At 38.4% G+C, this 13,546-nt stretch overlaps 1 protein-coding gene across 3 annotated transcripts in view; it reads right to left on the bottom strand.

Moving 5' to 3' along the window:
- drosha.L (drosha ribonuclease type III L homeolog) overlaps positions 1–13,546 on the bottom strand; it is a 150,619-nt gene that overhangs the window by 112,008 nt on the left and 25,065 nt on the right. For 2 of the 3 annotated variants that reach the window (XM_041566246.1, XM_018267704.2), the window contains exons 3-6: positions 12,817–12,891; positions 8,270–8,507; positions 5,039–5,180; positions 997–1,145 (exon numbers count right to left, since the gene is read on the bottom strand). In XM_041566246.1, the coding sequence (XP_041422180.1) occupies positions 997–1,145; positions 5,039–5,180; positions 8,270–8,507; positions 12,817–12,891 (604 nt within the window). Of the gene's footprint in view, positions 1–996; positions 1,146–5,038; positions 5,181–8,269; positions 8,508–10,398; positions 10,453–11,790; positions 11,828–12,816; positions 12,892–13,546 lie in introns of all 3 variants that reach the window. The other variant, XM_041566247.1, reaches the window with a different exon arrangement.

A 13,546-nucleotide genomic window follows, 5' to 3' on the forward strand; every position in this document is an offset into this window, starting at 1 on the left:
TCAGATTTGGAAAAAAGCATATATGTCAATCTCCAAGTCCCCAGTTAATTTTCAGTGAGGGTAGAACTTGAGTTGCATGAATACAGGTGGACAGTCAGATATATGTAAAGCTAGAAGTCTGTAAAGACACCCTAGGTATTTTTATGGCTGACAGGATGGCATAAATCTTTCTTAAAATGTATATATTAAATACAAAACATATATTTATATAGATTAAGAAAACGGCTTTTGAGTGACACTCATAAGGGTAAAAGTTAAGGCAACGTATCTTGGACCAACTATCTATCCATCCATACCGTGTAATATGGATACACATCGAAAACACAAGTAAGAATACCTAGGTGAAGGTCATACAGGCATAATTAAAAGCATAAACGTTTGCCACTGTTTTGCAGATTTAAGGGAATGATGGTTTGGTTGTTTTCTATTGACGAGGGCCTTTGTATAGGGGACTCAATCTTATGTAAGCATATGTACACATCTTAGAACCTGTGAGATGGACAAAAAAGATTGCAGTAGAAAAAAAGCAAGGGTCACTAATAAAGGTTTTATGTAACTTATGAATATGATGAAGAGCTTAATTTGGGGAGAACTAAAGGTAAGAGATGCTTCTCTTTATATTGACTATTTGACCTTTACAGCTTGGACAAAACTGATAAACTTGTCAGTGGTTACCATGGGAAGAAACTGGCTGCAGTAGACTAACCATATCCCAGATATACTTTCATTATTTGTTCACAGACAGCTCAGCATCAGAACTGCAAAAGTATGAATTGGAGTGACACCTGTCAATTAGTTTATATTTTAACAAGTACTGCAAAGGATGTGTGCTCAACTGCCAGGGTTGAATAGCCAAACACACACTGCTCGCAAGTCCACAGACTGCACACAGATAGTGTCTACTGGCTTCTGTAAAAGCAAGACGATTTTCTTTAGAACTACATCCAGAAAGCCCTGCAAGGCTGGACATGTGGGAGATATGACAAATATACAAACCTGCCCAGGGTCATTATACCACAGCTCTTCATGAAGGCGGTCAGGGTGTGCTTTTTTCCTTTTTATTTCTGCGATTACATCAAACACGTCTGAATCTGAACTGCTGGAGCAGCTATCATCCGTTTCACACTCAGAGTCACTGGAACTCTCTGTTGAATTAATAGAACAAGTGATTCATCAGACGTGTCACATCTAAAATGGGACACATATTTACTACTTCAGTATAGAAAAAGGGGGCATGAAGCCCAGGAAATAGATGTGACTCACTGACATAATCCTAACACAATATAGTACTGCATTCAAAAACCAGGCTACAAATGCAGCAAAATACAGCTTACCAAGGAAAGCCTAAGGAAAACAAAAATATACATATTTCCATAAAAAATGTACCACATGTAATGTATAACATAACAGAGATGTGCAATAAAACATATAAATAATAAAATGCAGAGCAGCTCACTTGCCACCTTGGCTTGTACAACTCACAGAACATGGCATGCACTTGCACACTAAATGTTTCAGGCTAGCACTGAAGGATATGGGAATTTTTAGTTCTAAGGTTGCCTATGGTTAATATATACTGTAACGGACAGAGTTTAGTTTGTCAAGTTATACATTCCAGTCTTGTTATATTAGAGTGCAACATCTAGCTGAACAGCAATACTTCTAACAAACTCCCCTACTCTCTTTATTAAATCACTATTGTAACCAAAGTATCACGGTAAGAGATAAAAAGGAATGCTTGGCTAAAATTAAAAATACAAGAATGGTGATTAGAGCATGAGATATGAGCAAAAACATACTTTATAAACTATGAACTATACAGATTTATCAATATAATTCTTCTTTTCTTTGCAGGAATAAAGAAGTCAGAAATAATGGAACTGCTCATTAACCCTAGTTATATAAATAAAGGTTTCTTAACTTGCTATATTGGCTGTACGTGTATGGGAGCCTTTACCCGGAAACCCATGATCCAAAAAGCTCCAAATTACAGAAAGGCCATCTCTCATAGACTCCTCTCATTTCAATCAAATAATTAACATTTTAAAAAAAGTATTTAATTTCTCTCTGTAATAACAAAACAGTACCTTGTACTTGATGGTAACTAAGCCGCATAAATTTATATTGGTGGCAAAACAATCCTGTTGGGTTTATATCAGATTTAAGGTATAGAAATCCACATTACAAAACGTTCCCTTATCTGAAAAACCCAAGGTCCCAAACATTTTGGATAACAGGTTTTGGGTTTACTCACAACATAGATATTGTCTCCATGTGTTTCAGGTTGCCTCAAGGATGCTCCAAAGGATTAAGCTAGCTATAGACGTGTGTGGAGAGTCCCGACATTTTTCGTCCGACGGAGATCAGTCGTTTGGTCGATCGGACAGGTTAAAAGATTTCTGTCGGCTACGGGTAATATCTCTGCATGTATTGCCAATCGTACAATTTTCAGAGGGAGACTATCACTAGCTTTGGTCGGACATAACTTTCATATGATTGCTGTCAGGGGCAGAACATCAGCTGATCTGTTCTTTTACTACTTTATTTGATCTGAATGGTTAGTGGCAGGTAGGGAAACGGGGAAGTCTGATCATACGTGGATTCGTACAATCGGATCTTTGCGTCTGTGGTCAGCTTAACACACAAAATTCCCTGTGGGGAAAAAAACCTGTACCCCCCCTCCCTTCTCTTCCCAGGCTAACTAACCCCTCGGGGAAATGCCCCATACTCCATACTTACCCATCGCCGCAGATTCTTCCAGCAGAGTTCCACATATACATCTTCTACGTCCTCTGTAAGCTGACTGGGAGATTGGTATTTCTGCGCATGCGCAGTTTGCAAAAACTGTGCATGCGCGGAATAACACAGAATTTGACGATCTCCCAGTCAGTTTACCAAGGAGCCAGAAGATGGATGCGGCGAGGGGCAAGTATGGGGTATTTCCCAGGGGAGGAGGAAGGGAGGTCTACCTGGGGTGCGGGGTACGGGTTTTTTTCCCCCACAGGTTGAATTCTCTACTAACTTGGTAAGTACAACCTGGGGAATTACTCCACACTAGAACTTCTTGGTGGAGCACAAGACTACTCTTTCTAGCTACTCTGTCTATCTCACCAATATATGGATTGCACTTTAACAGGACCTGCTATGCAATGTGTATACCTTGTTCAGTATCTCTTTCCAAAACTTCTCTATTTCCATAATCGTACAGCGCATAATGGGACCTTATGCTCCATGTTCCCCAGGACTTCCACCCCAAGGATTAGGTGGAGTCCAAAGAGGAGGAGCCATGTGCTCCCTCTCCTTAAATAACCTTCCCACAAAATAACTTACTCCATCCATGGATGCAAGGGAACACTTCCTTCCCCCTGGCCATCCCACTCTGTTTTTCTCCACTCAAAACAAATGCCAAAATTAAATATACATAATATGGCAAAAGAATAAATCATATGACTGTTCTAAAAAGAAATTAACTCTTTTCATAAAGTGAAGCTTTCATGTCTAAAAAGGTCTTTTTTTTTTGTTTAAAGGGAAACTATTATTCAAAGGTTGAATCATGTTCCATCAACAGATATAAATAGAAAGCTGACATAGCAACAGTGTACAGCATATAACCAATCTTTAGGGGAGGGGGCAAGGAGGGGATCAAGAAATCACCAATGCAAGCTGCTGAGACCACACAACTACCCTGGAGCCTAAACAAAACAAAATTATATTCTTACTGAAATTGGTTTCAAAATGAAAAGCTTCAGCCAAAACAGAGCTAGAAGAATCACACCTGTTTGTATTTTTTACTCAACTTCCATATCTCTAATGAAGTACAGGCTTCCAGTTGGGTGTGCATTCAAAGTAAGCTCCTTAAAGGGATTCTGTCATGCTTTTTATAGTGTTATTTTTATTCATAAATTACACTGTTTACACTGCAAACAATTCACTCATCCATATAAAATGTCATTCCTAATCCAACAAGTATATATTTTTTTTAGTTGTAATATTGTAGTAGTCAGCCATCTCAGGACATTTTGCCTGGTCATGTGCTTTCAGAAATAGCCAGTGTTGCACTATGCAACTTCTTTCTGATGGATTATTGTTTCTCCTACTCAATGTAACTGAAGGAGTCGCAGTGGGACATGGATTTTTACTATTGTACTGTTCTTAGATCTACCAGGGAGTTGTTATCTGGTTACCTTTCCAGTGTTCTCCTGGTGGGCTACTTGGGGGAAGGGATGGGGTGATATCACTTCAACTTGCAGTAAAGAGTGACTGAAGTTTATCAGAGCCCAAGTCAAGTGACTGGAAACAAGACAATATGTCTAGCCCCATGTCAGATTTCAAAATTAAATATAAAAAAAATCGGTTTGCTCTTTTGAAAAATGGATTTCAATGCAGAAGTCTGCTGGAGCAATACTAATAACTGATGTGTTTTGAAAAAACATTTTTTCCCATGACAGTAAAGTTTAAGTTTGTATTTTTTTAAAAAAAACTATCCCGATTTTTTCAACCTTAAAGGGATACTGTCATGGAAAAACATGTGTTTATATCAAAACATCAGTTAAGAAGAGTGAATCCTCTGCAGTGTAATTTAGAAATAAAAAGTAAACCATAAAATCATGACAGAATTTTAAAAATTGGTAATTCAAATGGAACTATGTATTGCACAAACAATGTCCTTTAACATAGTGGGGTTCAAATGCAGATGAGTCTGGGGAACAGTGTTGCACACAAGATAACTATCTGGACTTTGCAGGCAATCCTCTAGCACTCTAGCAACAGTAGGATGAGCTGGCAACTGTGAGGGTGCTGTTTTCCTACTGTTTCTTGAGGATAAATATGGATCAGCACGAGCAAAAGAAATGCTGATATTTATGGTATTCCTCCATATTCTGCATAAGATCAGTATTTTTTCCTTTTAAGTAATCCTTTATTGGACATCTCAGCTAGAGCACATAGCTTGCCCTGTACAGTGATTTAGGTGGCCCAGATTCAGAGAGAATTTTTCTTACATCGTCAATTTGCTTGTGTTTCGGAGCTGTATTCTTACCTAGATCCTCATCTAATTTGGTCTTTGGCGGCTCCCATGCTGGCCTGGCAGCTCTAGCTGTTGTCTGACGCTTTCCAAGCTCCTCTTCAAACTTGTCATATAAATCACGTAGTCTGCTTGTGCCAACTACTGTGGAGTCTCCCTGTGAAAGAGTTGCAAAATAATGAGTAATTGTACAAAGGTTTTACAGCAACGGCTCTGGGTGGACACATCTTCAAAAGAACATATCCTAGGGTTTATCACTGCAAAATTTAAAGCAACAAAGCACTGAGGCACTCCCTGTATGACTTTATTTTGACAGGAAAATAAGATTGCAAAAACAACTATGAACAGAAATCATGTATGTGGTCTAGCATTCAAAGTTATGTGTATAGTAGCTGTAAAGAACTAAGTCTTGTACAAAAAATATAGTAAAATAATTTCTCTCTGGATTATAAGATTTTTTTTGGCACAGTGACAATCAGATAAATGGAAAAAGCTAGACAGAAAGCTAGGGTATGCAGATATTCATTTAATAAAAAAAGAAATGTATACAGTAATCAACCATACCATTCTTTCACATACATAACAATCAACATCGGTTTTTACTGCTCCAAAAATATACAAAGTGAAAATACGGCACAGGAATCAATTTTGTGTAGTACAAAACAATTCATTACCAATAACTCACAAGAGGGGAGTGAGAGCTTTTTAGAGTCAAAACAAAAGTGGAATACAATCACAGGCAGAAGAAAGGCAGTGGAGAGTAATTCCCCACAAAAGATAAATGAATAAAATGGAGGTTACCAATGCAGGGATTCATAATATTTCAAACAAAGGGGCACATTCACTAAAGGGCCAATTTTCTACTCGGAAGGCTAAGTCCACTCCGCAAAGATTCACGAGCATAAATTCAGCATACAGGATATGATGTAACTGACATAAGATTGAGGAGGATGTAGCTTCATCTTATTAGTTCGCCAGGTATACCTGGCAAAGGAAACTGGCAAAAGGGGTAACGTAATGGAAAATTCACACTTTAGTGAATTTGTAGAGTAACAATCGCTCGCCTGAACGAAAATTCATCTGGAGAAAGGGTGCAAAACTGTTAGCGAAGTACTCTTTCAATAGCAAATTGTCCTCTACACCTGATAGTGAATTGGCAATGTCCTGCGGATTGATTTTCTAGCGAATTTTCCTCTAGCGAACGCCACTTCACCCTTTAGTGAATTTGACTCAAAGTCTTTGGTAGCACAAAAGGGTAAAAAATCATAAATTATTCAAATTGTTAACATGAGACAAAAAAATATGTAACAGACTTAGTCAAATTAAGCAATGCACTCAAATAATAAACACACAAAAGTAGAAGTTGAATGTAAGATAGATGCTAGGATACATCCTAATAATACTATGATTAGATAAAGCAGGGAAGAAAACCCAGTTATAACAGACATAACCAAGTGACAATAAAGTGAAAGAACCCCATAGTGTAAAGAATACATAATCCTAAAGTACTCATAAACAATTCCATTGCTCAGCATTAATGCATGCATGCAAAACAAACATCTGAGCATCAGACAGAACAAACACTGGCACCTCACCACAATCTCACCCACTGCTAAGTCATGTGGCAAGAGCATAGACAATTTCAGCTTCATCTATGAAAGAGATACCTGGCAAGACAGACAGGATAGCAGTATTATCACTATTTGAGCTGGTGCATTTTTTTCCCTAAATAATAATAATAATTGGAGAAAAAAATGTTGGCTTTCCCACCAAATTCACAAACCTCAATCTCCACTTTTGTGAATTTGCCTTTTAAACAGACACTTTCCAGATTTTGGTCTTTCAAACAGATTATAAAGACATTTACTTACCAAACCGGTCAGTCAGCCATCAAAGTGGCATTTCGAGGGGAGGGGTTTTATTTTACTTGGGAAAATTATACATATTTTTTTCAGGATATCCTGCACTTTCTATATCTGCCTACATGTTTGTGTAATTCCGCTTCTGTAACAAGATACAGGGGTCTAAATACAAAAAATGCTATTTTGCATAATACAGGGATTTGTATCAGAAATATGTTTTATTATTTTAGGTCAAGTGTCTAAGTACTGCTGAGAGTAAAAAATTGCCTGGGAGGCTTTACTTTTCCTTTAGATAATATTCACTCAAATTGCTAATTTTGCCTCATTCATTAGGCTAAAACAAGTAAAATAATGCACTGACTATAAGATGCTAGTCCCTATTAATATGCTTATGTAGGGATATGAAAATCTTAGACACCCTAGTAATATGGACACCTCAGTGGGTCCTTATGGGGACCTTGTGCTTATGTTACCCCTGTAGTTCACACAAAGTACACCAGATGGCACTGTGCCAGAGTATAAAAGGTTTAGGAGCCATGAGGTCTGGGTCCATTGCTTTAGCCCAACCAAGCAGGCTGGAAGGGAATGGGTAGTGTCGACCCTAGGCGCCTTGGCCCTAGTAATTAGACAGCTATACTCAATTATAGATCACTCTAGGAGTGATAGAGAGGTTATTTAGTTGAGCAGCTCAAGGCTCCGCCGAGGAGATTAGAGGGATTAAGATGCCAGGGTATTACTGACCCAGAGTAAGGAACCAAGTGTTGAGATAGGGATGATAGGAGTTCCCCTATTCTGCCACTGGAAGATATCCTGAAAACTGGGCAATACCCATCACATGCTGTCAACTTACTCTCTGCTGTTTATTCCCTAGACTGTGGGGATTCAGCCTATACGTGCTGTGAGTATATGCTTCCTTTATGCTGCTGTGTATGTTCTATGCTCCTTTGTGGATCAATGTGCTAAATGATCTATTGTTCAATACAGTTCTATGTTCAACCATTAAAGAACTACAGGCGCCCATCATTGTGCTATCGCACCCCGTTACAGTTACACTACATCCTGCCTCCACTGCGTTGCGAGGGCTTGCCCCTGAGAAAGAGAGCTCATCTGTGGTCTCAGCCCACAAAGGAAAGTAGCTAGAACTGCCCTCGCACAAAGCAGTTTACTATAGCGCTACACTTATAATACAGTTCTGTGGGAATTTAGGTTAATTTGTTTGTGAATATATATGAAAATATGAAAATATTCTATACCAGTTTACCAGCACTTTTACTCCAAAAATGGGCTCCACTTTTGTGTACTCCACCCTAAAAGTTACAAAAAAAAGTGAATACCCTCACCAAAAATAAAACAACTGTAGTTAGAATAACTTCAGAATACTTACAACTTGATCCATGGGGTCACTTGAGTAGTAACTCTCAGAATGGGTGCAACGAACCCACACTGGTTTAAGCAATTCTTCATCTGCTTCCTCATTTCTTTCAAATAGGTTTTCATCCAAAGAATCCTTATCTTTAACAGAAATGCTGGACTTTTCTTTTGCTGATGAGGAGCTCTCTGATAGAGATGCAGTGTCTTCCTCCCACCGAGATCTTTTATGCTCTCTGCTTGATGGTGATGTACTTGGGAAAAAAAGAAAGTGCAATTCCATTCATTGTATGAAATATTTATTAAATGATAATTTCATATATACAGATATAAAGGAGTAGTCTATACATTGGTGGTGAGAGCTCACATGATGAGGCAAACACATTTGATGCCAGTAACAAACAAGATAAAGGGCTAAAAGTCTCTTCTATCAGCTTGCAGTTAATCTGTAGTTCCATCCCATACTTGCAGCTGTATAGTTTCTGTCAAAATTCAGTCACTGATTAGTTATACTTCAGCATACTTTCATATCAGCAGTTTTCACTTGACCATGGATACATTGCACCTTTTTGACAGAAGTTCATGTGGCCATTTAAAATTGCGGTGAACAGGCATTCGCCTGACATGTAACATAAAAATGTGACTGCCAGATAAGAAGGGGCATATTTGTCAAGGGTCTAATTTCGAATTTGAAAAACTTCGAAATTTGAATTCAAAAAGACCAACCGAAATTAAGACCTCCAAATAGGTTCTAGGAGGTCCCCTATAGGCTAAAACAACAATTCAACAGATTTTAGATGGTGACTGGTCAAAGTCGAATTTTTAAAGAGACAGTACATGATAAATTTCGATATTCAATTTTTTATTTTTTTGGATTTATTTGAATCGAATTTGGACTATTCCCTAGTAAAAATATACAAAAAATAACTCGAAATCCAAATTTTTTGATTTCGAAAATTCACCTCGACCTTATCGAGATCGGAAGTGTAGGATAGTCGTTTTTAAAAATGGAATTTGCCATTTTTTTCCCCGCCAAACTAAGAATGACTGAAAGACAATTTAAAACCCAACAAATGTGTAATTTATTATCTGGACTGTGAAAAAGGGATCCAATGTGGCTTAGCTTGCAGGCATTTGTTCTCTAACAATATTCTGGGTTCCTTATATACATTAGCAGCAAAAGTTCACCGGCACACAGGTAATGCAGATTTATTGCAGCATGCAACATTTCGGGGTTACCCCCTTTGTCAAGCATCGAAACATTGCATGCTGCAATAAATCTTAAGCAAGGTATAACGTGCTTGCATTACCTGTGTGCCGGTGAATTTTTGCTGCTACTGGATAGTGCGGTTGCCGTTTCCTCCATTTTGCTGTGCACCAGGGGATCGTTTTTGGTGAAGGCCAGGGTGTGCGAGTGCCTCTGGACTTGTTCCTTATATACATCCAAGCTCCTACTAATCACCCAGGTATAAGCCTATGCATGTCTTTTTCAGAGTTCAAATGTGCGCTTAAAACACTGAAAAAAGGTTAGAAACTTTAACCATAATGGCTAAACTGGGAAAACACGACACCTAATGTTGACACATAAACAAGCATAAAATCACAAGAGGGTGTTAAAAAAATCTTTTTTAATGTTATAGTTAACAGAATAAGAGTATTGTAGGCTATATAAAAGCTTTACATGAAATATGAGAAATGAGATAAGAGAAAGATGGCAAGTACAAAGAAAAGAAGATACCGAAAAGAATAGAATATGCTTACGAGATTCTTGTTGCTTGTTCATCAACAAAATACACTAGTTCAATGTACAATTTGCGGAGTACTGTGATCTTTGTTTTGTTCTTTTAAGTGTACTTAATTAGTTAATGGATTAGTCAGTACAGTAAAAAGTAACCTACTAAGGATAAGGGGATAAACAGTCATAGCCATTGTTTATTGTTATATAGTAAACATAGGTATGGCTGAGTATATGATGTTGTTTGAAACAATTTTGCCTATGCCAGCAGCTGGGAATTGGGGTTTAACAAGAAATCTGGGGATAAAAGCACAGCCTTTGCCTTGGGTCAGGAGCTTCACCTCGGACTCCTAAAAGAGTGCCAAGATTTTAGATTATCGAATCAAAATCAAAAAGTATTAATACTTCACCCCTTTATTACAACGCGGAATACAGAAGTCTCAAACAAAGTTCTGTACTGTACGCAGGGCCGCCATTAGAAATCACGGGGCCCCGTACAACAAAATTTTTGGGGCCCCCTGGGCCCCGCCCACACTGACGACCAAGCTCCGCCCCATATCCCGCCCACATCGCAGTTAAAAGACCACACAGACATCAGCGCTAAAAAGTAACCCCCCCCCCCACACAAGTTGTAAAAAGCTATTGATGGTCAGGGCCCCCTTATAAAAAAAATTGGGGCCCCAAAAAAATAAAAATTAAATTTTTTTTTTTTTTTAAAACATTGGTGGCAGGGGCCCCCTGTTAAAAAAAACTTGGGGCCCCAACAAAAAAAAAATGTAAAAAAAACGAAAAATAAACAAACATTGGTGGCAGGGGCCCCCTTCTAAGTTAAAAACAAATTGGGGCCCAAAAAAAATTTGAAAAAAAATTAATTTTTTTTTGAAAAAAAAAAAAACATTGGCGGCAGGGGCCCCTTATAAGTTAAAAACAAATTGGGGCCCCAAAAAAAAATTTGAAAAAAAAATTAATTTTTTTTTGAAAAAAAAAAAAACATTGGCGGCAGGGGCCCCCTTATAAGTTAAAAACAAATTGGGGCCCCAAAAAAAAATTTGGAGAAAAAAAAAATTTTTTGAAAAAAAAAAAAAATGGTGGCAGGGGCCCCCTTACAAGTTAAAAACAAATTGGGGCCCCAAAAAAATTTAAAAAAAAAAACTGGTGGCAGGGGCCCCCTTACAAGTTAAAAAAATTTGGGGCCACCAAAAAGAAAATTAATTTTTTTTTTAAAAAAAAAAACCCAAAAAAAAAAACAATGGTGGCAAGGGGCCCCTTACGAGTTAAAAAAAAATTGGGGCCCCAAAAACAAAAGTTTTAAAAAAAAGATTGGTGGCAGGGGCCTATAGAATATTAAAATAATACATTGGTGGCCAGGGGATTAAAAAAAAAAAAAAAAAACACAAACTGGTGTTCAGTAGAATTGAACTCATGGCTTCAGTACTTCAACTTCGCCTCCTTTCGTGACTTCGGGTCTTTTCACCGCTTCAGGACTTCGGCTTCGGCTGTTTTCGTGACTTCGGGTCTTTGCGCTGCTTCAGGACTTCGGCTTCGGCTGTTTTCGTGACTTCAGGTCTTTTCGGCGCTTCGTGACTTCGGCTTTTTCCGTGACTTCGGGTCTTTTCGTCGCATCGGCTTCGGCTTTTCGGCACTTCCGCATTCGGCACTGAAGAGGAATGACGTACGGCTCGGGCGCTCGTAAGGGGGGCCCGGATCTTCAAAAAAATGCAGCGCTGCCGGGCCCCCCTTCATGCCCGGGCCCGGTACGCTTGTCCCCCCTGTCCCCCCCTGATGGCGGCCCTGACTGTACGTGCAAGCACTCAAGCTTGATGGGAAACTCTTGGAAACCTGGAAGATGATAACAACATGCTCTCAGCAAACAGTACTCCGGGCTAACGCATTTTTGAATAAGAAGAGCACAGGGTAGTAAGTAAGCAACTAAAACCACTGGGGGGTGCATAACTTAGTACCTGGCACATTCTACTTTAAGCTACAGCCTTAAATTCTACGGTCTATACAAAGTAAAGATGGAATATTCATTTCTTAAAGGGATACTGTCATGGAATTTTTTTTTTTTTTTCCAAAATGAATCAGTTAATAGTGCTGATCCAGCAGAATTCAGCACTGAAATCCATTTCTCAAAAGAGCAAACAGATTTTTTTATATTCAATTTTGAAATCTGACATGGGGCTAGACATTTTGTCAATTTCCCAGCTGCCCCTGGTCATGTGACTTGTGCCTGCACTTTAGGAGAGAAATGCTTTCTGGTTGGCTGCTGTTTTTCTTTTTCAATGTAACTGAATGTGTCTCAGTGGGACATGGGGTTTTACTATTGAGTGTTGTTCATAGATCTACGAGGCAGCTGTTATCTTGTGTTAGGGAGCTGTTATCTGGTTACCTTCCCATTGTTCTTTTGTTTGGCTGCTGGGGGGAAAAGGGAGGGGGTGATATCACTCCAACTTGCAGTACAGCAGTAAGAGTGATTGAAGTTTATCAGAGCACAAGTCACATAACTTGGGGCAGCTGGGAAATTGACAATATGTCTAGCCCCATGTCAGATTTCAAAATTGAATATCAAAAAATCTGTATGCTCTTTTGAGAAATGGATTTCAGCGCAGAATTCTGCTGGAGCAGCACTATTAACTGATTCATTTTGAAAAAAAAATTTTTTTCCCATGACAGTATCCCTTTAGGCATGTTTATGCATAGGGAGAAACATAAAGACAGAACCAAGCTTTCCTATATAATAATGACTATGTATACAAACTGACAATATTTATCATATCTATTTATGGTGTCCTGCCTAAGTTTATATGCTTTTATTTAGACACAAATACCTTTTTGGCCTCTTCCTATAGCTTCTCTCAGTAGATGTTGATCTTCGACTTTCTCTATGCCGGGGTCTTTCTCTGCTACAAGTCAGAAAAAAGGAAAATAGTTATTAAAAAATAATGTAGCAAATGAGAACATCATGAACTAAATATTTCAAGTCCACTGGTTTTATTTGCAATTTAAAATTATACAAGACAAAGTGAGAAAATAGAAAAGACAAGCAAAGTTCATTATAATTGTTGTAATAGCAGTCACACTCTGCTGATAAAAACGGTTATGTATAATAATTACATAAAAAAATCAAATCTGGGCATGCATAAATCCACAGAGATCCCCTGAATGTTATTAAACTTTCATAATCAGTGTGCCTAAACTTAAGGGCAAAGACACATGGACAGATTCGGGGAGATTTAGCCCGGCGACAAATCTACTCTTCTTCGGGGCGACTAATCTCCCCAAACTGCCTCGGCACTCGGAGCGCTTCGTTTTCCGAAGTCACCCGAAGTTTCCTCGTGAGCATCGTTTTGAATTTAGACCCTTATATCTTATTACAGAAGTGGAATTACACAAACATGTAGACAGATATAGAAATCCCTGCTTTTCCTGAAAAAAATTATGTATAATTTTCTATGGTAAAATAAATCCTCTTCCCCCAGAAATTCCAATTTGATGGCTGACAGGTTTAGTAAGAGCTAAAGACAAATTCAAGAAAAATGTCATTAAAATGCCATGCAA

This window comes from Xenopus laevis, chromosome 6L (genome assembly GCF_017654675.1).
Source record: "Xenopus laevis strain J_2021 chromosome 6L, Xenopus_laevis_v10.1, whole genome shotgun sequence".
NCBI classification, from domain to species: Eukaryota; Metazoa; Chordata; class Amphibia; order Anura; family Pipidae; genus Xenopus; species Xenopus laevis.